The 26,466-nt window shown below is 42.1% G+C and overlaps 3 protein-coding genes across 3 annotated transcripts in view; 2 read left to right on the top strand and 1 right to left on the bottom strand.

Annotated features, from left to right (window-relative positions):
• The window catches only part of LOC122432858 (poly(A)-specific ribonuclease PARN-like), an 853,726-nt gene that overhangs the window by 160,474 nt on the left and 666,786 nt on the right, over window positions 1–26,466 (top strand).
• Window positions 1–26,466, bottom strand: part of LOC122432870 (cyclin-Y-like protein 1) — a 127,782-nt gene that overhangs the window by 94,511 nt on the left and 6,805 nt on the right. The window lies entirely within an intron of this gene.
• LOC122432871 (SAP domain-containing ribonucleoprotein-like) lies at window positions 7,733–9,413 on the top strand. The gene has a single exon (XM_043455144.1). The coding sequence runs from the start codon at window positions 8,518–8,520 to the stop codon at window positions 8,842–8,844; it is 327 nt and encodes a 108-aa protein (XP_043311079.1). The 5' UTR covers window positions 7,733–8,517; the 3' UTR covers window positions 8,845–9,413.

Below are 26,466 nucleotides of genomic sequence, written 5' to 3' on the forward strand. Positions count from 1 at the left end.
GATACACAGGCTGAGTGCTATCACCACCAACCCCATTCCCTCCCTTGCCTTTTTTTAACCACCTTTTCAACCTGAATATAAAATGCTCAGGTGAGCCTGACCCAGACTCTGTGCTTTGGCTCATTCTAACCACATGTGAATGAAGCTCCTACTCAATTCCCCACCTATGCCCAATCCCACCTTGAAGCCTTTACCCACTGAAGACTTTCTTCTCACCCTGATTGCTACTTCCCTCTATGCTGGAGAGCTGTGGTGGCCAGAACCACAGAATTCAGAAACAGAAGAACAGAGATGTTCTTGTTAGCGTTTTTCTGCCAGGCATCTGACTCACACAACAGCCCTGCCAGGTTTTCTGATTATGGTAAACCTTTTGTTTCCCAGAACTCACTCATGACCTTGAGCACTAACTTCCCCAGAAGAAGCTCTGTAACCCTCCAGGAAAAATGAAGCCCAGCTATGATCCAGAGACTCAGTTTGGTCTCTCTAGTTATGGAGGCCACAGTGGCAACACTGCCCTTCCCTTACACACCCAGATGCAGAAAAGTAACTCAGCTTTTCAAACCAAACGTCTCCTGGGGGAGAGGGAAAAGGGAGACACGGGGAACGACTCCACTGGGAGCTTCTGGACACTGATAATGTTGTTTGCTTAACCTGGAAGTTGATTACTTAAGTGTTCATTTTACTATTACTCTTTAAAACATAATACACATTATATACATTCTTCCCCATATAGTATATGTCCCACAAGTTAAAAAAAAAAAAACTAAGACATTAAGAAAAACTGGTTAATAAACCCCATTTTAACAAAGTTAGTGCTTTACTAAAATGACTAAAAAGTTACAACGACTGAAAACTATAGCACTTTCACAGTAAAGGCACAATGCTGCCCGTGGCAGAGAATTACTGAGTGACAACCTATGAAAAAACAAACTGTAAGAGAGCAGGCAGCCTCGACACGGCATCTACACAAGCTGAGGCCGTGTGTGACTATTACCTGTTGACTGAATCAAGGCTATGATAAATCTGAAAAGACGTCCATCTTGAACAACTTACCGCTGCACTGGCACAATTTCAGCAATTCAGAAAACCAGGTTTTCCAAAACAAATTGTAGAGGCATCATCATAACCAGGAACTGTAGAAATTGAACACTTGACTAAAATTTACTTGTTTTATGGTGTGACATGCAACATCAGACTTTAAAAAACAAAATATAAAACCCCTACATTTTAATTAAACTTTGGATTTCCACCTATTTTTAATTAACCAATAAGAGCTGGCTCAGATCAATGGTATCCATTCCCATTGATCTTTACCTGCCCTTACGGCCACAAAAAGCCTGATCTGCCCTGTAAGCAGGATAGGAAATGCCTTTCAGAGGATCCCAAAAGAGACCTGGGCTGGAGATAAACACATGGAAGCCACTTAGCATACAAACAAGCCGTAGCTGAAGTCCTGGCTGTGATCAGATTATCCATGGAGAGTGTGAGGGAAACAAAAGATAACGCTCACAGGAGAAATTCCAATATTTATAGGCAGATAGATAAACAGGTGAAAGGCTGAGGCACTGTGTCAGTGATCCTGGGAGGAAAGGTGAGAGGAGGGCTCTAGACGCCCACAGAGGAAACGGGTTCAAGAACGGGAAAGTGCTGGCTGTTAAGAGCAGCGGGTAATTAGCATCAGCAATCAGGAGGGAAGGCAGTCTTTCTACTACGTGCTACGCAGCAGGTTAATCTCACTCAATTCTCCCAACAATGCGATGAAATGGCTACCGCTGTCACCCCATTTTACAGACTCGAGACTCAGAGAGGTTAAGTATGAGCTCAAATTGAGAAAGCTGGTAAATAAATCCACCTACACTTGCAGCTCTTGCAAGATCTAAAAAGAGACATAAACTCAAACTATGAGCACATACTCATATATAGTCTGTAGAGTATAAACCATTCTTCATAAAACCTGACATCTTCCAAGGTAGGCCATGAGTTTTTTTCACCCCTAAAGCTCACACAGACAAGAAACGAGGCCTTAATTTCTTACATAACAGTCCGAAGCAAGTTTCAAGAATAATGGCTTAAAACTTCAAATTAACATGTAGGCCAATTTAGCCTTGGGGTTTTAAATGACCAACTTTCAGAGAGCTGGTTTCTTTAAATCACTTATGATCAATATAAACCAGATGGCTGGACTGTCAAACTGTATAGAGCTGTCTGCGTGATAAGGTCACTGCATCTGTCGCTGGGAGACTTTGGGGAAAGGGTCACACGCAGAACTCCCTAACCTCACAGCCCGTGTAGCTGAGAAGAGTCCACCAGGGATTAAAACGTGCAGGGAGGGGACTAGATGGGGTTACAGCGTTTGACAGCGTTCGCCTGTCAGATTATTGCTGGCGTTTTTATTTGGGGAGTACAGAAAGGAAACAAAATCAAAAGCTCTCCACAGCCTAAATAGCATCTAAGGGGTTTATCAAGGTATGTGATTTTATTCCTTCAACTTTAAACCACTTTTTACTCCATCTTATACAAACAATACAATCTTAACAGGCGCCATACTGTGTCTGATATCAGGAAGGATATTACCACAATTAAATGTTATTTCTGTGAGGATACGTGTGTTACAGGTTGAGACAAGATCATATATAGTATTATATTGCAATTTGCAAAATCATCTCACTCCTGCTGCTTCAGAAACTCACTCTGGAATAGCAATGACTGGAAAGCTACAGCAGTCTCATAATACCGGTGCGATGATGTCTGCGGCAGAGAGCTACGAAAAGAGTGATAAACATCATCTATCAAAAAATAAAAAATAAAATGTAAAAAAGAGTAGGTAGCTTGACATTCCCCACAGATACTATATTTATTCACACAGATCTGCAGCTCCAGTCCCCCTATGTACATTTCTATTTCACAATTTCCGCCCGAGGGATGCCTGTCTTCAGGGCAAAACAATCTAAAAAATAAGAGAGTAACCACTGGGCTCACGTGGAGTTAACATGCTTATAGGAACATTTTTCAGGATCTCTCTTTTAAGTCATAGACTAAAATAAAGCCTTGGGAATAGGTACTGTCTTGTCTGTCAATAAACATTCTTAATCTAGAGTGATTTCAACTCTCGTGTATTTGTTGCAGACTTTTTCACTGGGAAAAATGGCATGACCAGCAACAGTAATTATTTAATTACTCTACGCCAGAAACATAAAGGGACAGAAATGCGAACATGGAGACACACTGTATGGCTGCTTCACAACCACAATTAAGTCAGGTGACCTCAGAAGAGGAGTCTGGTCACGCACTACTGACCTAACTGCGGGAGGTAAAAAAGATTTTATCTTCCAGCCTGTAGAAGAAATTAGCCAGATTTAGCTTGAATTTGTATGCCTTCACTACAGTAAATAAACTAACCAACAGTCCATTCTTTACGCCTTCAGAATGTACCAATGAAGCCGAACTGAAAGGCTAAACATTTAGAGCACAGGCATTCTTCCATAAAACAGAGAAATCCAACATGTAAAAATTCATTGATCTGAAACTTATTGAGCATAAACCAGTGCATTATACCTGACCTGAATCCTCACCATTTTAAATTTTCACCCTCACTAAGCAACTTGTTCCAAACAACTCACCTGTTAATACAAAGCAGTATTATTTTCTCTATGCATTATAATTAGGAAGCAAAACAAGATAAGGTAGGTAAGACAACTTTTCCTCTTATATTTATAATGCTGAAGACATGTTAAAAATAGGGCTTGATACCCTGACAAGTTACAGGAACTTTAAAAAAGTGTATATGTATATGTCTCTATGCTTGCAAAAAGAACAGTTTAATTCAGAATCCCATAAACAGACTGTAGGAATTACAAACACAGCTGCAACCAAGATAATAGAAATGACCACAGCTAAAGTGTATAGCACATGACTCCATACTAGGCGTTACCCTTCAAGTTTCAGATATGCTGACTTGGTTACTCCTGCAGCAACCCTATGAGACAATTACTGAATCACCCCCACTTTAGGGATGAAGAAGCAGGGCTGACAGGGAGGTTACAGCCACACAGCTCCTTACTCTGTGCCAGGGCAGGGATTGAAGACCAAGCCATGTGCCTCCAGAGTTCAAGCTCTTAACCACTTTGTTATACTGTCTCTATGCCTTGGAAAATGTTTATCAATAACTTTACAGTTAAGATCTTATTTGATCTTCACAGTAACAGTCCCCTGTGAAAATATGATCTATATGTCCTAACTGTGTAGAAAACTTTCCTGGAATAGAAGAATAGAAATTTTGAGCTTACTACATCTACACTAGAATAAGCTGTTAACTCGAGAGACAGTGGCCTCTCCTTCCCTGGGCTTCGGTACTCGAAGAGCAGCCAGGCAATGAGAGCAGAGCCTGCAAATTCACCGATGTGGGGGGACACAGCCCACTGCGGAGACCAAGGTGCGGCGGGTGGGGAGAAGGCAGAGAGCTAAGGCCGCGGAGGGGCGCAGAACCCGGACGACCGGGGAGTCAGCGGAGGTCCCTGTGGGAAGCATGACACCGTCGCTACCCTTTTTAAGGGAATAGTTAAGTCAGTGCTGTAGAAAGCCTCAATAAACCAAGGGAGAGCATGTAGAACTGTTACATATTCCAGCTGTTGGCCTGAACTAAGGGCACAGAGAAGATGGTTCTGAGGAAAACATAATGTTGTGATCAACAGGCTGCAGAGAGAAAGGCGTCAGGCACTGAGATTTCTTTAAAGCTCCAGGCTTGAGAGGCAGACGGTGGTATCCCCTTTAACCAAGTCCGGGAGTGACTCTGAGTAGTAGCACTTTAGAGAGACGAAGAGAAGCCTTTTCTTGATGCCTTTATTACAGATTTTAAATCTGGGGAAGTCCTTTTTCCCATCCAAAGAGTTCATAAATAGAGATAGCAGAGCAAGTTCTTTATTTTAAAACAGCCTTTCTGAACAGGTAAAAGATGGCATTTGCAGGCCTCAGTCCAACTTCTAACAGGCAGGGCACGGTACCAAGGCTAGGAAGCCTGCCTCCTCGTCCAGAACTGATGGGTTAATTCCTACACTTAATAAGGAAGAATAAAATTTATGCAGTTCAACAAGAAAAAAAAAAACTATCCCCTAAAGACACTCCTGGACCAGTCCCCAAGCTCTGCACCTGAGGGGACACTGAGCTTTACTGGCCCACCGGCCCAAGGTATTGTCTCCATATGTACCACTATTATTCTCTACCTCTTTCTGCACAAATGTGTTCAAGTGACATTAGGTCTCAAGTTTTCACAAGACAGAAGGACATTGCTAAACAGTACCGTTTAACAAACAATGGTTGGAACTCAAGCAAGAGGTTGGGTTGCAGACGGATAAAGACACACATGAAACCGAGGCCCAAGAAGCGGGCACCCTGTGAGAGGGGAGATCCCCACATCACCGCCTGTGCATGATCGTGAAGAGAAGAGAAAGCCACTCAGTCGTGTCTGACTCTTTGTGACCCCAGGGACTATACAGTCCCTGGAATTCTCCAGGCCAGAGTATTGGAGTGGGTAGCCTTTTCCCTTCTCCAGGGGATCTTCCCAATCCAGGGATTGAACCCAGGTCTCCCGCACTGCAGCCAGATCCTTTACCAGCTGAGTCATAAGGGAAGCCCAAGAAAACTGCAGTGGGTAGCCGATCCCTTTTGCAGCATATCTTTCTGACCCAGGAATCGAACTGGGGTCTCCTGCATTGCAGGCGGATTCTTAACCAACTGAGCTATGAGGAAAGCCCATAATAAGTGCATGACAAATACTTCCCAAATAAAGTATATGGATTGATCTCTGAATTATGCAGCAAAATAGTGAATGAGGTAGTCCAAACAGGTGAACTTTACATACATTTGCTCTTATCTTTTTAAATATTAGGTTAAATTCTTAATAGTTTTGGTGGTTTTCCCAATACATTTTGTCTTCTTTAACAAAGTATATAAAACATAACCCTTTTTCATAAACTTATAATTTCCAACACTAATTTTCTCACTACAGCATAATGTTATGATCTCCTTAGAAGTTACTATTGGCTCAGAGATATTTAGCACACCCCTAAATATCCCCAGTGTTCTTGCCTGGAAAACCCCATGGATGGAGGAGCCTGGTGGGCTGCGGTCCATACGGTCGCTAAGAGTCGGACATGACTGAGTGACTTCACTTTCACTTTTCACTTTCATGTATTGGAGAAGGAAATGGCAACCCACTCCAGTGTTCTTGCCTGGAGAATCCCAGGGACGGGGGAGCCTTCCAGGCTTGGAGGGCTACAGTCCATGGGGTCGCAAAGAGTCAGACATAACTTTTTTTTTTTTTCTCACTGTTCTTCATAGCAGCTGTACCAATTTATATTCCCACCAATAGGGCAGGAAGGTTCCCTTTCCTCCACACCATCTCCAGCACTTATGGTTTGTAGACTTTTTGATGATAGCCATTCTGACCAGTGTGAGGTGATACAAAGAAAATCTTTTCCAAGGTTATACCTGTTCTCTGGAGACAGCTCACAATTCAAACACAGATCAATATGTGTATGTATATGTGAAGGGGAGGGTAGTGAGAGGTGTATAAAGTCATGGTTCCCTGAGATCAGGTGACCTGAGGAGCCATTCTAGTTGGGAGTTACTGAAACCTTCCTTGTCACTACAGTGCATTCCAGCATCTCCTTGGGCCCAGTTCAACTTCCTGTAATCTCCCACGGGGTTTACTCTCAAGAGCCCTGCATGCAAATCTCTAAGCCAATTTCCCAGGGAAGCCAACCTAAGAGGGTGAAGACTATTCCTTCCTAATGTCTCTCTCATTGATTTTATTTTTAACTTTTTATTATGGAAACATCAAATATATACAAAAGTCAAGAAAAGAATACAACTCATCAAATTTATAAACATCTTGCCATTCTAGTTTCATCTAATCTTTGTTAAAACTATATTCTTTTAAAGTAAATAATTTCACCCATAAATACTTCACTATGTATTTAACATATAAAGGTTTTTTTTTTTTTTGAGGCAATAATCATGCCATTATTATAAGATATAAATTAATTGTAATTCCTTAAAGCCACCTAAAACCCAATATGTATCCAATATTCCTTAGTTGTTTCCATTTTTTTAGAGTACACATTGATTTGCAATTTTTTTTATCAAGAGGCTCTTTAGTTCCTCTTCACTTTCTGCCATTAGAGTGGGATATCATCTGCATATCTGAAGTGGCTATTTCTCCAAGCAATCTTGATTCCAGCTTGTGACTCATCCAGCCCAGCATGATGTACTCTGCATATAAATTAAATAAGCACGGTGACAATATACAGCCTTGTTGTACTCTTTTTCCAATTTTGAACCAGACAGTTGTTTCGTGTTTGGTTTTAACTGCTGTTTCTTGACCCACATACAGGTTCCTCAGGAGACAGGTAAGGTGGTCTAGTACTACCAGGTCTTCAAGAACTTTCCACAGTTTGTTGTGACTCACACAGTCAAAAGCTTTAGCTTAGTCAACGAAGCAGCAGAATTTTTTCTGGAACTTCCTTGCTTTTTCTATCACCCAACAAATGTTGGCAATTTGATCTCTGTTCCTCTGTCTTTTCTAAATCCAGTTTACACATCTCAAAGTTCTCTGTTCACATACTGCTGAAGGTTAGCTTGAAGGATTTTTGGCATAACTTTGTGCGCATGTGAAATGAGCACAACTGTATGAAGTTTGAACATTCTTTGGCATTGACCTTCTTTGGGACTGGAATGAAAACTGAACCTTTTCCAGTCCTGTGACCACTACTGAGTTTTCCAAATTTGCTGGCATATTCAGTGCAGCACTTTAACAGCATCATCTTTTAGTATTTGAAATAGCATTTACATACAAGTGTACACAGTATGTTCAGCAAGACAGGTCATATCTTATATGAGGCTATAAAGCAAATCTCACTGCGTTTAAAAGGATTGAAATCATACTAAAATTTCTAATAACAACACAATTAAATTATAAAGTAGTAACGACAAGAAATCTAGGAAAATTCGAAGTACTTGAAAATTAAACAACACCCTTCCCAATAATCCCTGGTTAAAGGAGCCTTTAGAAAACGTGTCTAACTTAACAATAATGCAAACACAAAGTACAGTTGATGGAATGGACCTGAAACAGTGCTTCGAGGATAACTTACAGCTTTAAATACTTGTATCAGAAACAAAAAGAGGTCAAAATCAATGACTGGGAGAGGGTCTTAGCTACATACACACTGCTGGCTGGGCGTGAGGCCTTGTGCACTTACACTGGAGAAAGAAGGTCCACCCAAAAGTGAAAACTGGGGCAGACTTATGAACTGCTTGAAAGTGGGATGCTGAACATTCCCAAACCTTGTCGGCAAAAGTGGAAAGCCTTAACGGCTCAAGGTGCTCAAGCACACCTGACTGATCACTGGCTGGACTGCTAAGCTATTGGAAGCCAGGCTCAAAAATATTTTAGAAGACGGCGGGGCGGGGGGGAAGCACATAACTTTCTACTTCAAGAAACTGGTAAGGGGTAACAAGATGGCGACTGAGACGGTGGAGCTTCATAAGCTGAAGCTTGCTGAACTAAAGCAGGAGTGTCTTGCTCGTGGTTTGGAGACCAAGGGAATAAAACAAGATCTCATCAACAGGCTCCAGGCATATCTTGAAGAGCATGCTGAAGAGGAGGCAAATGAAGAAGAGGTACTGGGAGATGAAACAGAGGAAGAAGAACCAAAGACCTTAGAACTGCCTGTCAAAGAGGAAGAACCTCCTGAAAAAACGGTTGATGTGGCAGCAGAGAAAAAAGTGGTAAAAATTACATCTGAAATACCACAGACTGAGAGGATGCAGAGGAGAGCTGAATGATTCAATGTACCTGTGAGTTTGGAGAGTAAGAAAGCTGCCCGGGCAACTAGATTTGGGATTTCTCCAGTTCCATCAAAAGGTCTGTCGTGTGACACCAGGCCTATGGTTAACCTGGATAAGCTAAAACAAAGAGCTCAAAGGTTTGGTTTGAGTGTCTCTTCAATCTCCAGAAAGTCAGAGGATGACGAAAAGCTGAAAAAGAGGAAGGAACAATTTGGGATTGTCACAAGTTCAGCTGGAACAGGAACCACAGAGGATACAGAGGCAAAGCAGAGGCAAAGAGCAGAGCGCTGTGGAATTGCTTGATGAAAAGCTTTTAATGCTTTCTGTTCTCCGGTGTTTTCCACCTCTTTGACTCTTCCTGGTCACCTACATACCTAAATGCACAGTTATGTGCCTAGGTCCTGCCTTGCAATGAGGGTGCATGTACCCCAGGTACATCTGTGAACTCCAGCAGCAGTTTGACTTATTGCAGTTCCAACTTTAAGGTTTTTGTTGTTGTGTTGTTGTTTTTTAATTATTATTTTGCTTGTTAATAAAAAAAAGAATAGAAAAAAGAAAAAAAAAAAGAAACTGGTAAAGAAGAGCAAAGTAAATCCAAAGCAACTTAAAAAAGAAAGAAAACAGCAAAGCAGAATCCAAAAAAATAGACATCAGCAAACAAGACAGAAAAATGAAGTCAGCCAAAAGCTGGTTCTTTGAAAAAAGCAACAAAGTCAGGAACCTAGAGTGACTGAGGAAAAACGAGAACACAAATCAATCCCACAAATGAGTACCTCTTCAGATTCGGTAAACTTTAAAAGGCTAACAAAAAGCACAGGTGAAGTTTAAAGTTATAAGCAAGACTCTTTGGAAATCCAGTACTGAATAATCACCTCAAAAACCACATCACAACTCTGATGTTTATCTGTTCAGCACAATCACAAGCTGGGCTTTTAAAAGGATGATTTAACATAAACACACCCATACTAGGGACTGAAGTGAAGCTGTAAAGCCAGGTATCTACCCATCCCCGTAAACTCATCATGAACAAGCTCCTAAGGCAGCATATCAGGAATTTCTGTAACTCCCTGAATGGGGGCTAGCTTTACAGAATAACCACTAGGTTTTTTTTACCTCTTCTACAGTGCCTTCATCAATTTTTGCTTTTTAAAATTTCTCTGTAGTATTCATGGTGTGTTCCAAACTGTGACTTTCAAAACAAATGAAAAGCTAATTTTCCTCAAGCTATTTCTATAAGAATTACAGGCAGAGAGATAATGCCTTATAATGTATTTAAGGGGTTTCCCTGGTAGCTCACACTGTAAAGAATCTGCCTGCACTGCAGGAGACCTGGGTTCGATCCCTGGGTCAGGAAGATCCCCTTGGAGAAGGGAATGGCTACTCACTCCAGTATTCTTGCCTGGAGAATTCCATGGACAGAGGAGCCTAAGGACACATAAGACAATGTCTAAATATTGAGAGTAAGACTAGGAAGTGCCAGTACATTTGAAATATTGTTGAGCTCTTTCCCCCATTTAATAAGACTGCATTGCTGCTGCTGCTAAGTCACTTCAATCGTGTCCAACTCTGTGCAACCCCAAAGACAGCAGCCCACCAGGCTCCCCCGTCCCTGGGATTCTCCAGGCAAGAACAATGGAGTGGGTTGCCATTGCCTTCTCCGAAGACTGCATTAGGTATATAAAAATCCTAAATATGTCTGAGTTATTCAGATGTGACCATTACAGGTGATTTCTTATTCAATGACTCTGAGAAAAATTCTCAAACAATGAGGCTCAGTGATCTCCTCCATGGCATCAAGTCCCACACTGGCCACAGGCTGTCTTCCCAGACAGAGGGGAAGAATGTGAAAAAACAAAGAAACAAAAAGCAACAGGAATCAAACTAAATGGCACTCAGGAGAAGAGTTTTAATCATTTTGATAGACCTGAGAAAGAGCTGTCATAGTCATGAAAATGCTTTGAAGAAATCTTGATTAGACTCAGCACGATGAAGAAATTAAAAAAAAAAAAAAAGACAGGTGTCAGTTAAAAAGCAACTCCTTAAATGTAAATCAAAAATAGTTTGTAACTGAGCCAAAGAAGCCATTACAAGCTGCAATATAAACAGGCATTTAATGATTTTTCCAATGTTATGTTATTGATCTAAGAGGCCCTGTGTTTCCGCTGAAATGAATAAGTAATTTGTTTAAGATAACATTAACAGGATTTGCAGCATATTAAATATCTTCGGTCTCGCTCATCGGTAAAATCACCATGATAAAAAACAAATTCTACAGTGTCTTTCAGTGAAACATTTGCATCATTTCAGAAATCACAGCACAAGGTCTGAGACACGAGATACACCCAGCAAGTGCAAAAAGGCATTTCTAAGTCATGACACCTTGAATGGCATTTATTCAGCTTCTAACATATTCATACACTTCTAACATTATTCATACACTTCTAACATCAGACACTACAACTCGAAGCCCTGAAAACACAATGGCAAACAAGAGATGAGGTCTCTGCTCTCGGAGTTTCCAGTCCATCTGGGAAGACAACCAGGGAAGCAAGGTATGCTAAGAAAGGGTACCAGGCTCCATACAGAGAACGGGGCCCAAACCGCTGTAAAGGAAGCCTAAGAAGATCCTGGAGACACGGATGCTGAGGCTGAGGCGAGGATGGAAGTAGGACAGAGCCAGGCTTCTGGGGGGAGAGGATGGTTTAGTAAAAGACGGCTCCTGGCTAAGAAAACTGCAGTCATAGGCACAGTACATGCAAATGGCCAGGTATTTACGTTAAGAGTTGTCTTTTCTGTCAGAAGAGAGACTACTGTGGAATATTACACTTGCTTAGTAAAGCTGCATGTATCAAAAGACAAGTCACAGGACTTTCCTGGTGGTCCAGTGGTTAAGAATCCGCCTTCCAAAGGAGGAAAGCAGGTGTGATCCCTGGTTGGGCATCTAAGCCCACGTGCCGCAACTACTAAGCCCTCCGGCTCTAAAGCCCATGCTCCGCAACAAGAGAAGCCACTGCAATGAGAAGCCCGAGCACTGCAACCAGAGTAGCCCCCACACACCCCAACTAGAGAAAGCCAGAGCAGGAACGAAGACCCAGCACTGCCAAAAATAGACAAATTAAATTATTAAAAAAAAAAAGAACCACAATGGACTTGATACCCAACATTACCAGGATCTCAATGAAGACATATTGGCTCCCTCACCCAGGATGCTAAAACCCAACAGCAATTGCTGGGAGGCTTCCCAGATGGCACATTAATAAAGAATCCACCTGCCAATGTAGATGTAAGAGACGCGGGTTTGACCTCTGAGTCAGGAAGATCCACTGCAGGAGGAACTGGCAGCCTCCTCCGGTATTCTTGCCTGAAAACCCACAGGCAGAGGAGCCTGGCGGGCTACAGTCAGCGGCGTGACAGAGTCAGACACTCAGGCTGAGTGCCTGAGCACGCGCGCAGGGCAGACCGGCCTCGCCCTCCTGTTGCTCCAGCGCCTCTCACTCCTCTGTATGAGAAGAGGCCGGCAGGACCGCAGAGGGTAAGGTGAGAGCCGCCCTGCAGGGGCCAAGTACTGCTCTCATGAAAGACAAGCAGGATCTGCACTTCCGGACACGTGGGTCACCAGTGAACGACATGGTTCAACGTGAAGGGTGGCTGCTGGTAACTGAGACAATAAGCGTGGTTCCGTCCAGCACCAGTGAAAGGAGGTTTCGCACGGATCTGAAGTATTTTGTTTTTCTACAACCCTTCAGTTTAAAAAATCTCTCTGATATTAAAGGTGAAGCACAGGCATATTAGCAGAAAGAACTTACTGCCCGCACATGACTGCTCTCCATGGAGGAAAAGGGAGAAGACATCAGTGTGCTTTATCTCAGGCGCCGTAATCATTCCTCCTACTCGCCACTTATCATTGTGTTGTGTAGCTATACAACCTTCCATAAATTGCTGGATTCATCTGCATAACAAAACTTTCTAAAATGCTTCAAATCAAAGCAATCTTGCTTCTATTATGTACCAATCTGACAGACTTCATTGTCCTCTGATTTTTCCTAAGCAAACACTAAAAGGTGAGTACAGGGAAAGTGGATGCCTCACATTTGCTCCAGTTTTAAATCAGCACTTCAATCCATTTTCTTCTCTATCATGAAACTTAAAACAAAAACACATGCTGCTACCATATCTACTGTTTTGAATTTCCCAGCATGTCAAATTCTCTTGTACTTCAGGAAAGGAAAATAATAGACCCTGGCCACCTACTAAGTCTGAGGAACTATCAAAGTCCTTTAGCATCTCATGTGACTTCTATAACTTACATGGGAGGGGGGTAGTTCCAGTCCTGTTTTTACAGAGGAGGAAATGAATTGTCTTATCTTCAGCTTAGATGGAACACATGGCCCTGTCATCCTAGGAAGACTCCCGTTGAAATTCAGAATGCTGTGGGACTTCCCTGGTGGTCCAGTGGTTAAGAATCTGCCTTTTGAAGCAGGCGGTGTGAGTTCGATCCCTGGTCCAGGGCTAAGATCCCACATGCCTCATCACCAAGAAGCCAGAACATAAACAACAGAAGCAATACTGTAACAAATTCAAGAGACTTCTAAAAGAAAATTAAAAAAAAATCAGAACACTTGTGCCAAGCATGACGCAGCTGTCCTTTACAGTAGAGTGCAGGCACCTCTTCCTTTTTAATCCCACTACTTAGAGACTGGCCAAAATAAGATACATGTTCATTTCCTTCCTCCTTCTAAGAACTGAGAAAAATCGAAAATAACCTTTCCCCAAAACCCTTCATAAAAGGTTATCTATTAATACAAGAGCGCTCAAGGTGTCTTGCAGAAACAGATGGCTGTTAATAAAACATAACACTGAAGTCTGATTATGTGCTTTCTGTCGTGCAATAAAAAGTATAAGCAGAAAGTATTTTTAGCTCCTTCCGGGCCTAAAAGGATTTGACCAAAGGATCTTCTCTAAGTCTGGTTTTCTATGCATTGATGAAAACTGACCAAGGTCATAAAAGAAGGTAAACCATTTCCTGAGCAGAGAGCCTGCAACATAGAGGAAGAGCACGCTGCACACAGCCTGTCATTAGCAGTGGTCTCATCCCGATTTCCATCGTTCAGCAATCTTAGGACTTTCATTCTGAGTCCAAAAAAGAAGGGAGAAACACACAAGGAGCCCAGGAAAGGAAAGAGACAAATGGTACCCTGCAAAGTCCTGCCGGGACATTTCCCTGGACAAATCGGGCTTAGAAAGTGCCCTGTACTACACTCCATCTCTGCAATCTGCTCAAGCACCAACTGTCTTGGGATCTTCTCAACAGCTGACTCGGTAAAGCTTCCCCAAAAGGCACACCTAACACAGTCAGATGCTAATTTAAAATAATGCAGAAATAGGCTGGGTTTATCTCCACTCAAGGTCTACTTTTTAAACATAAACCTTGTGAGAGCAAAGCAAAATATTATTTACACGTGTAAGTCATCTCATGTCCACCCAAATTCTTATTAGGGATATGTGTGTTTGGTTAAGCTTACATTGAGAAAAGCCAGGTGCCAAAAAGAAGGCTGAGCGCCAAAGAATTGATGCTTTCAAACTGCAGTGCTGGAGAAGACTCTTGAGAGTCCCTTGGATAGCAAGGAGATCAAACCAGTCATCCCTAAAGAAATCAACCCTGAATACTCACTGGAAGGACTGAAACTAAAGCTGAAGCTCCAATACTTTGGCCACTTAATGCAAAGAGCCGACTCATTGGAAAAGACTGATGCTAGGAAAGACTGAAGACAGGAGGAAGAGTGTGACAGAGGATGAGATGGTTGGATGGCATCACTGATTCAGTGGACATGAGTCTGAGTAAACCCTGGGAGGTAACGACAGGAAAGCGAGGCATGCTGTGCTCCATGGGGTTGCAAACAGTCCAACACGACTTAGTGACTGAATAACAACAAAAACAAATAAACCCTCAGAAAGATTTAGATTCTTCTAAAATCAACTGCTTGAGATAACACTGATAGCAATTGTTGCACAGCTTTTTACAAGAGCAATTTTGAAGAAAAGTAACAAAATCAAGGTTTAATATCATAAATGAAACCTGCCTTTAAGTAAGAATGAGGTCAATATTGGTTTCCTAGGTGGTGCAGTGGTAAAGAATGTACATGCTGATGCAGGAGATGCGTGTTTGATCCCTGGGTCGGGAAGAACCACTGGAGGAGAAAATGGAATCCCACTCTAGTATTCTTGCCTGGGAAATCTTATGGCCAGAGAAGCCTGGTGGGCTACAGTCGAAGGGGTCACAGAGAGTTGGACACGTCTGAGCAACTGAACATGCGTCCACTCACAACATCAAAAGCAACTGCTTTTCCCACTTTCTTAACAGGTTCAGAATGGGTGGCTATACTTAACCAAGCTAGTCCAATATAGAATAAAAATAGTCCTTATTTTGCACTTTAAATCCTGCTAGGATCTTTTTCCCTTCAAAGATAAAGAAACAATTCTTCCTTCACAGATAGGGAAAAATAGAGAAAAAAATCAAATTGGGCAAGAATTTTCAGTGCAATATCACAGGAAGATTCCTAAATCTCAACTATTTTTGGTATGCATCTAGGTTTTAGCAAAAAAATAATCTGAATGGACACCAGTCCCATTTTAAAGTTAAGTTATGTGTTTACTGCCCAGTTCTTCTGAGTAATATCTTTGCCCATAATTGATCTAGAAATATATAAAGTCTTATTTAAACTTTTAAAGGGCTTCCCTTGTGGCTCAGCTGGTAAAGAATCCTCCTGCAATGCAGGAGACCTGGGTTCGATCCTTGGGTTGGGAAGATCCCCTGGAGAAGGGAACATCTACCCACTACAGTATTCTGGTCTGGAGAATTCCATGGACTTTACAGTCCACGAGGTTGCAAAGAGTCAGACATGACTAAGCAACTTTCACTTCACTTAAACTTATAAACCAAAGCCTACTTTGACTGCTCTTCATTTTGGCCACACAGATAACTGATAAACAAGAGACATCCTCTATCTACCCCCATTTGCAACCATCACCTGACTTTATTAGGAGCTGATTTTAGTGCAGAAGCAGGATTGTTGTTTTAAATATTTAAATGGAAGTAAACATCTCCCCAGTTGCAAAATACTGCTGAATGACAAACTTAACATCACATGCATAAAAATGCCAGAAAGGCCACAATCCAAATGTATTTAGTGTCACTCACAGGTTCCACGGTTGATGCCATAAGCGGGCCTAAGATTTACAAAGATAAACACTGCCCCCAATTTAGAGTTAAGGGGTTAGAAAATCCCACTGTGAACTGGATAGATAGCAAGAACTTAACTGGTGGCAGAACTACTTTTCCATGCAGAAAAATTCAACTTAATTTTCAATATATACTACATTGTTACCCAATCCTCTTTGAAAGACTTTTTTTGAAGTGAAAGATGTTTTTGAAAAATCAAACACATCTACCTCTGAACTTCCACAGAAAAGAACAAAGATTTAAAAAGGAAGAAGCCACAGGATGACAGAATTCACTAACTCAGACTACAAAAATTCCAAACCTGTAGGAATCCAGATGTTTGGAATTAACTTCTGACTCTGCAGCATGGCACCTATGAACAAGCACTGTGATACCAGAATTTATAAACTCCGGAGGAGACGGCATTCTTACTTGGGAAAGCACTAATAGACATGTAAAATGCCGCATACAATATAAGGAAATGACGTCACCAAGCCGACCCTGAAATGGCTCTCTCAGAAATGGTGAGTGATGTGGGCTGCCCACTTCTGTCTGGCTCACCTAAGCCTCCCAGAACCAGCCCTGCGGAGAGAGCCGGGGTAGAGACGAAGGCCTGGGGCCCTGGCACAAAGCCAGGCTGTGGCCAGCTTGATGATCACATTCACAACTTTAGTCTCAACTGTGCCAAGAAAGCGCCAGCCTCGCTTTGAAGTGACAATCTAGAGATTCTTTGGAAATGCTCTGAAAGCAGACGTTTCCCTACAATCACACTGACTTCCTCCGACGGTGAAGGTGCAACTTCACCGGATCCATTCAGATGAGGGTTTGGGATGCAATGACCATCAAAACTGCTCCACAGGTTATCTCAGAAGTCATTTGTGTAACCAACATCTTCACAGAAAGGACGTTATTTAGTTAGGTAATAATGTAAGCATGAAGAATAATCTCACTTGTAAAGCCTGTTGGGGTTAGATAGGTCTGACTGTGTACACAGACACATACACAGAGTCTCCCTCGTGGGACATTTAAACTCTGAAGCCGTCAGTCCTTTGTCTTGGAAGAGATGTGCTACCTTTCATAATGTTTTCTAATTTTTTTTAGCCAATATATTGAATACATTCTTTTTGAAAAGGTCAACTTCTATTTTTCAAAAAACATCTGAGTCACCAGAGATGAGGAATATCTTATCTAAAAATGCCCAAGAGCTCCCAGTCACCCCTCACCAACATCCCAGATACTGGGCTTTTCCACCAAGAGAGGAGGCTGGGGCCCTGGGACTCTGATTACTTACTTGTTAAAAAAAGGTTCGATGAGTTTTGATCTGGCAGATACATGACTCTTTGGAGGACTAAGAAAAGAACCTAATGAAGAAAAGAAACAGAGTATCACAAACAGTCAAGGAGACAAAGCCTGAAAAAAATATCTTGAAAAAAAAAAGGAAAAAAATATCTTGAAATCAACAGTACGGTTCCGCAAGGGTAAAATAAGTGCTCATGTGGACCGAGTACCACAACCCCAGGTAAGCATTTGATGGTTCCTCCTGTGCACTCCCCAACCCCCACCCAGCCCCCTCCCCCTCCTCCCTCAAAACCCTCCCACTTTCTATTGGTTGAGTGGATCCCAGGGAAAGGGTAGACAGGGAAGAGTCCCCTCCGGACCATGGTGTGTTGACAGAGGCAGGTACAGCGTGTACCTAGGTAGTTGGCCATGGAGATGAAACACAGTCCTGTAATATAAGCATCATAGCCGGCCTCGTGGAGCTGCTCAGAAGCCGTGTCGTAACTCGGAAAGCCTTCTGCACTTTCTAAAGAGAAAAAAGAAAACACAGTCTTCCCAAGGTCATCACAAATCATGAAGACTGGTAAGCATGCTGCCCTGCCAAACCCAGATGTCTGTGCGGCAGAAACACCCTAAATAAGCAGAAAGAAAGCTATCTCCTTCTTAATTCTCTCCACACAAGACCTTGAGATAACAGAGTCACTGAAAATGAGGGCTTTGGTCTGGACTAGAGAAGTGTCTTGGTTACATTATCAAAGACTCAGCCCTAGGCCTCCCAACTGCATGCTGTTGGATGCTATTTACAACCATGCATAACTCACTCTTGTGACCATGACTCCTCCTCTGATTGGGACGCAAGGGGTATTTCAGAGCAGTTGTCCCCAATCTTTTTGGCACCAGGGACCAGTTTTGTGAAAGACAAATTTTCCATGGGGGTGAAGGTGGTTTGGGGATGATTCAGGCATGTTACATTTATTGTGCACTTTATTTCTATTATTATTAAATCAGCACCACCCCAGGTCATCAGGCATTAGATCCTGGAGGTTGGGGACCTCAGAGCAATGGCTAAGAGCATGGCCCCCAGTGTCCACCGTCTGAGTTTGAATCTCTGCTCTATCACTTAGCTGCTGTGTGATCTTGGGACACGTTGCCCCCTCCGGGCCTCTACCATGGTAGAAGGGCAATGACAATCAGAGCCCCCTTGTGAGGCTTTTGTGAGGATCAAATGAGCTCACTTAAGTAAAGCTCTCATGCCACGTTTGGTACATGGTAAACACTCTGTAATTGTTATCTGACAATACTCCAGCTCACCCTCCCCAAAAGCCAAAGATTCCCATCAAGGTTGGCAGTTCAAGTCAATAGTGTCCTTCACTATGTCTCCGAGCTCACAGATACAAAGATGGAAAGCACAACCAAGTCCAAAAACAGATCAGAATTTGCTGTAATGCTGCCCTTGCAAACACGGCACATCTTCATGGGAGAGACAGTTTTATGACATGCCTCTCTGGTCACAATGATATTCACAGATGCTGAGAGAATGAGGTTTGCTGAACCTGCTTTAGACTAAACTCTCCTTACTGGAATATTATGTAGAAATAACGGGATAAAACGGTAATTCATAAATAGTTATTTCCTAGAACCATTTTGTAAGTGAGTATCAAAAATGTTACAACAGAATCAAAAGCATGAGTGGAAATTAACAATGAAAAAGCTATAATTGTTTTTATATCAATACAATGCTCTTTAAGCAAGAATTCTTTAACCTCAGTAAGTATCGAATATTAGATTTTAAGCTTAAAAAAAAAAACTCTTTTAATGTGATAGCCAACTAAGTCATGGCCTCTATTCTACTACCAGCTGAGACACTTATTTCCAAAATCAATTATTTCCATTATACTGCCCATTATATTATTAGAGGAAAGGTCTAGGTTTTCTCCCCCCACCCTTTTCTTAATTCCTTTTTTGGACTATTCCAGAAAGGGAAGCAAATAACTGTATTCCTGGCTGCTTTAGTACCTTCCATTGTCAATTTCTGAGCCATTAGCCCTGTTATCAATTTCTCAGGAAGCTGCAGGCTACATCTAATGGGATGTTAATTACAATACCAGCAGCATGACTAAGATCAACAGGAACCAAGGAAGTAACTAACACCTGGAAGTTTCACCAAAACACATGGGTGGAACCATGGCCAGATAGGGCAAACATTTCCACCCCGGAGAAACGTCCCTCCCTTCTCTGGTTTTCCTCACCACTGCTGTCCAGTGCCTAAGCTACCTCTGAAGGAGGCAGAGGTGAAGCCCCCTCCTTCCTCATCTGTAAACCCAGTTCTTGGGCTTTCCTGAGACAAAAAGTATATTTTCACTCTACCCCTGACAATTAATCACCAGCTCTTTGTCTTCGCTTAAACCAAAAGGAAGACCCATAAAGTCTGGGGACAATTCCAAGATTAAGAAACAAAAAGTCCTGAAGATGCCATTGCTAAACTTCTTAATAAACAGGCTACCCAATCCTACCCGTGCAAGGTAGAGTTAGGATTAGAAGACCATCTTTATTTAGAAAACAGCAACTCAACCAAGGGTATGAGCAAGTTAATTCAGCCAAAATTTATAAATGTACAATTTATTTAGTTTCTAGAATAGTTTTACCTTTCTTCCATAATAGACATCCATAATTATCATTGAGAGTGTGGAGCTTTCTACGATCATTTATATTCTTACCAACTTTAGGAGGGTTGAAAGGTGTCTCTTTTAACCGCTTTTCCAATTCTGCAAGGGATGTGTTGTTAATGATATCCTGCAAACCAGGAAACACAGGGAGGAGCTGTCATCGTCTCAGAGCAACATTTACTAGAGATTCATGAACAATCAGGACCAAAAAAAAAAAAAAAAAGTACCTAGTACTGCCCCCTTGTGTTCTTTAAAGAAACACAGGAGTCCTTCTTCTCAATATAAGAGAGAAACCACAAGTTTAATTTCCACCATATGGAAAGTACAGCCACATGAAAAGTTTTTATAGATGTGTTAAGTATCTACAGACCTTTGGCCAGAAAGCTATACTGTTCTGGCATTCATTTCACTCAGCCATATAAAGTCACTTCAGAAAGAAGCAAATGATTATATTTTTACCTGAATTCTCTTGATTAGACTATATACCCAAAATATGTAAAATAAGGAAAAGGAAAGAGTGTATGCATCTGTAATCTATTCAAAAATTCATTATATGTTTTAACATTAAAAATTTACATTCAGAAGGAAAAAACCCTCACAATTCCACTACCCAAAGACAACTGCTATTGACATTTGATGTATTTATTTCTAGTCTTTTCCTCAATTTCTTTTTTATCTTTTTTGTTTTTTCAGAGAACAAAAGGTGGTTAAGGGGAAGGTGTATTGGAAAATGACATTCATTAATTGACCAGAATTCTAAAGCTGTAAGCAGCAATCTGGAAAATTTCAAACTGTAATTTATCAATAATAATTCTGATTTTTAAAATACCTTAAAAGGTTGTGTGCTGGCCATCAATTTTGTATCCAAGAGCCTAAAAACAGAAGAATTTTTTAAAAAGGTAAACAATGGACAGCAATGTTCAAAATGTACTTTACTCCAATGAGTAATAGTGGACGGGGGCATTAGGCACATCAGTCATCCGCATCTCCACCACGTCGGACTGTGGATGAGGTCCCCTCATCCGGGCACTTCATCACAAGGCTGCGGGGAAGCCCACAGCCACTTCTGGAACAGAAGTTCCAGAGGGCGCGGGCTCACACTGACATCGGGGTAAGTCAAACATCCTCATGTGTTTGCACGTGGCTCAAACACTGCTGCAGGGCTGATGCTCCCAAGCTCTCATCCTCTCCTACCACTATCCAGATCTGTACCATATAGTATCCTAGAGGGTCAAAACCTGCATTTGCAGTCTCACACAACTGTTATTTCTCACTACTCTGCTTCAGAGATTGCAATAGAAAAAAAAAGAGACACACACACACACACTCGTATGAAAATACTATTTCCTCTCACATAAATATGAGTAACTGCAGATAATTGGGCAGAAACAGTCTGGCTGAAAGAGCAACTGCTCCAAGTCCTCTGCAGACAGGTCCTCGGATACAGACTCTTGCTCTGAGGGCTCCATGCGGCTGACGTGGGATCTATCAGAACACACCATACTAACCATGGACAACACCAACAGGATAAGGCACTGACAAAGTTGAGAAAAAGGAGGAGTTCTCTAGCCAGACAGTTTTTGACCGATGACAGAATACTACTCTCAACATATCCAACTCTATCCAACTATATATTCAACCGTCTTCAATACTCAACTGAATACCCTCAACTGGATGCTTCACTGTGACAAGGTTCACCCAACAGACAAGGCAGGTAAGCGCCAACTCAAGCAGACCTCACAGGTCCCTCAGACAGTGGGAGGCAGGATGAGAAAAAAAGCAGCTGCTGTCCATTTTCATCCTTGGGTCAAATTCTGATTTTTACATTTTAACAACAAACATCATCAACATTTGTAAAAGCAAACCATCAGCAAGGTGGAGCTATTAAGCCATTTTCCAGCTTATGAAAACTGAATTGTGACCATGATCTAATGGTTTTAATAAATTACTGTATACCTTTGTGTAATTATGGATGCCCAGATGGCTGTTTTAAACCAAAGGCAAATCCTCAAGGAAAGCTTACCTGGGGAAAACACATGTTGTCACCTCCTTAAATTCATTTAAGTCCTAAAAAACAAGAACGTGACCTGTTATGATTTTACTGGTATATTTGCAATATTTAAAACAAATATTTCAAGTCCCATGGTTCTCTTCTCAAACCATGATACCAACACAGGCCCCTGAAGCTAAACTGTCAGGCCCATTTCTCACTAATATCTAAAAATTTGGGCAATTCCTCACTGATTGGGAATCATATGACCTGATACTAAAATTCTGCATAAACAAAATAGATATGTGAGCATTTTATGGCTGAAACAGAAGAGTTCGGGAAAAGGGTTTCTATTATATGTAGAAAACTATCAGTAATACTTCTCTTACACAACTCACCGTAAAGTGAGACATGTAGAGTTATTTAAATAAAATGGTTCACAGTATCTTGTGATAAAGCATAATGGACAAGAATGTGAAAAGGAATATTTATGTTTAACTGAGTCACTTCGCTGTACAGCAGAAATGAACACACTACAAATCAACTGTACTTCAATAAAATTCTTAAAAAAATAAAGTGGTTCATGCAGGAAATGGACATACTGTAAATTGGATCATACTTTTAATGGAAACACCACTGAAATATTGGTTAAAATGGCCACTAAAACAGAGACTTTCCAATACACATGATTCTTACTTTAACTACTTGGAAAATTGCTTAAGTGGCACCAATAGCAAATGCCTAAATTAGGCAATTCATTTCCCAAGTTTATTTGATCAGGAAGTCTAGAGCTGGAATGAGATTGCTCTCATTTTGAATTAACTTATTTATATACATAATTGCCATACTGCACTGCCTACTCATACTCCTGACCCACTGTGACTACAGTTCTCTTCAGCGTTATTCATGCTTCACAGGAAACTGCCATTTCCCATTAGCTTTTCGAGCCTGTAAATACAGTCTGTATTTAGCTAGCTTGAAGTATTTACCAGCTTTTCAATGGCTATCGTTAAATTAATGAACAATACACGAATAAGCGGTTTCAGTGCTAAGTCAAACAAAAAGACAATAAAGAGTGTAATCTCTCAGTTTAGAAAGTCTCACAAGCAAGAAAAAAATTAGAATTATGGCCAGTTCCAGGGTCAGCATATAGCAAGGTAGACCAATGCCTTCTAAAAGGTCATGCTGAATGAAGTAGCAAGACTTTTAAGAAAAGACTCTTCCCCTAAAAACCTGCCCCCAAATATAGATTCTTTAGTGCACTTTTAAATACAACATTGGTAACAGTGTATGTAAAAGTTCTATCATTTTAATTAGGCTTGTTCCTTTCCTGTCATCACTTCTTCCAAAGGTGGATGGAAGAAAACCATTTTCTCCTTCTGACAATGACAGAACACAAAGAAGTTATATAACATACTCGGGCCTTAGTAATAAAGCAAGGGATAAAACCACTTACCGGGGGGAGGAGCCAAGATGGCGGAGGAGTAGGACCGGGAGACCACTTTCTCTCCTACAAATTCATCGAAAGAATAACCGAATGCAGAGCAAACTTCACAAAACAACTTCTGATCGCTAGCTGAGGTCATCAGGCGCCCAGAAAAGCAGACCATTGTCTTCGAAAGGAGGTAGGACAAAATATAAAAGATAAAAAGTGAGACAAAAGAGCTAAGGACGGAGACCCGTCCCGGGAAGGGAGTCTTAGGCGGCCTTGCTTGGGCTAGGGTCCGGGCCTGAGTGCCCTGAGGACAATCGGGGGGAGCTTCTGTGAGGTGCCAACTTGAACTGTGGGAGACCAAAGGAGAGAGAGAAAATTGACCGGCCGGAACACACTGCCGGCCGTTCGCAGAACAAAGGGACGGGGAAAGTCCCGAGAAGAGCTCGCAGGCTGCGGACCGGCCCAGCCCCGCCGGAGGCAGGAGGCAGGGGGGAGGGGAAGGTCGCGGCGAGACACAGGGCGCAGGCACCCGACCGGCGCGGGGCGGGGACTGGGGCTGGGGACGCGGAGGGCGGAAGGCGCGCGCACCCGCCTGGCGCCAGCGGAAACTGAGACTGGGTCCGCGGAAGGGAGTGGGTGCGCCACACCTGGGGATAGCGCGCCCACCAAGCCCCTGGCTGCCTGGACCGCTCTGACGGGGAAGGCACAGAGAGCAGGCGCAGCTTTTCCTTCCGCGCTTTTGTGTAACACCCGAGGGCTGGAACCTCGCGCAGCGCGGGGCGCGCTCCATATAGAACAGCCGGGAGCCTGAGCAGCGCAGACGGAGAAAGCAGCGTCAGCCCCTTCCGGCAGCGCCAGCCCGCCCCCGCAGGGCCAGCCCCTCCCCGCAGCGTCAGCCCTGCCCCCGCAGGGCCAGCCCCTCCCCGCAGCGTCAGCCCCGCCCCGCAGCGTCAGCCCCTCCCAGCAGCGCAATGGAACTAGCTACCTGAATAAGAGTCCGCCTCCGGCCGCCTGTGTCAGGGCGGAAATGAGCCTCTGAAGAGACCGGCAAACAGAAGCCAAATAAACAAAGGGAACCGCTTCAGAAGGGACTGGTGCAACAGATTAAAATCCCTGAAGAAAACACCGACTTCACCGGAAGGGCCCTGTAGATATCGAGAAGTGCAAGCTGGAACGAGGAGCTATCTGAAACTGAGCCGAACCCACACTGACCGCAACAGCTCCAGAGAAATTCCTAGACATATTTTTACTTTTTTTTTTATTTTTCTATTTTTTCTAAGTAAGGAAAAAAAAAAAATTTTTTTTTCTTTTTATATTTTTCTTTTTTATTTTTTCTCTTTTATTTTCCTTTAAAATTCCCTATTACTCCCCCATTACTCCTTAACTTTCATTTTCATAGATTTTTACGATTTTTTTAATTAGGGGAAAAAAAAATTTTTTTTTTTTCTTTTTCTTTTTCTTTTTTTTTTTTTTCTTTTTCTTCTTTTTTTTCTTTCCTTTTTCTCTTCTATTTTCTTTTTCTCTTCTTTTTAAAGTCCTCTAGTACTCCTCTACTACTCTTCATTTTCATCTTCACTACACTATAACCTTAAAAAAAAAAAAAAAAAGAGAAGCCCTATCTTAAAACCGAAGATTATTCCCTCCCAATCTTGACTCTCTGTTTTCTACCTCAGAACACCTCTATTTCCTCTTTTCCCCTTCTCTTCCCCATCCAATTCTGTGAATCCTTGTAGTTGTCTGAGATACGAGAACACTCTGGGAACAGACAGCTGCGTAGATATTAACTGTTTTGCCAAGAGTCTAAGGAGACGATGAAAAAAACCTACCGTACTCTTCACTGTCACAAAGGTAAGACTGTCAACTCTGAAGCAAAGCATTACCACCCACACTTCCCCTCATCCCCTCTCCCACAAGCACACACAGTAATGTTAGAGGTATTTTGAGAAATTACTGTGCATTTTATATGTGAATTCTTCCTAAAATTACTTCTCTAGCAATCTTTAAGAATGTTTTAACCCAGGAGAAATATTCTTGAGCTTATGATTAGGGGTTATCATTAAAGTTATATTTTAAGACCCATCACTTTTATATTACCAATTTAAATTGCAACTTATTTGACAGCATGATAGACTTATGTGGAAAAAGGATGGCTAAAAAAATTTAAGTTGGGGTCTTAATATAAACACTCCCAGGAGGAAACCTGTAAAATACCAGGTCACTGAACATTACTTTTCCTCCAACCTAACATTCTATCAATCGTGAGATCCATCTCAATTGCAGATGTTAAAAATATGAAAATAAAGGCCACTTAGGACAAACAAGATGCATTACTGAAGCCTAAAAGTGTTAAAATTATGCTGTCAAACTGTCAATAAATGATTTTCCCCTGTCAAAATATCAGAGAGAGGGTAGTGACTAAGAAATCATCTGACAGGAGGAGACTAATGCCAACATACTGACTTCAGTTCAGTTCAGTTCAGTGGAGTCCGACTCTTTGCGACCCCATGAATCGCAGCACGCCAGGCCTCCCTGTCCATCACCAACTCCCGGAGTCCACCCAAACCCATGTCCATTGTGCCGGTGATTCCATCCAACCATCTCATCCGCTGTCGTCCCCTTCTCTGCCTGCCCTCAATCTTTCCCAGCATCAGGGTCTTTTCAAATGAGTCAGCTCTCTGCATCAGGTGGCCAGAGTATTGGAGTTTCAACATCAGTCCTTCCAATGAACATCCAGGACTCATCTCCTTTAGGATGGACTGGTTGGATCTCCTTGCAGTTCAAGGGACTCTCAGGAGTCTTCTCCAACACCACAGTTCAAAAGCATCAATTCTTTGGCGCTCAGCTTTCTGTATAGTCCAACTCTCACATCCATACATGACCACTGAAAAACCATGGCCTTGACTAGATGGACCTTTTGTCTCTGCTTTTTAGTATGCTGTCTAGGTTGGTCATAACACTTTTCTTCTAAGGAGCAAGCGTCTTTTAATTTCATGGCTGCAATCACCATCCACAGTGATTTTGGAGCCCAGAA

The sequence above is a fragment of the Cervus canadensis genome, chromosome 32 (assembly GCF_019320065.1).
Source record: "Cervus canadensis isolate Bull #8, Minnesota chromosome 32, ASM1932006v1, whole genome shotgun sequence".
NCBI lineage: Eukaryota > Metazoa > Chordata > Mammalia > Artiodactyla > Cervidae > Cervus > Cervus canadensis.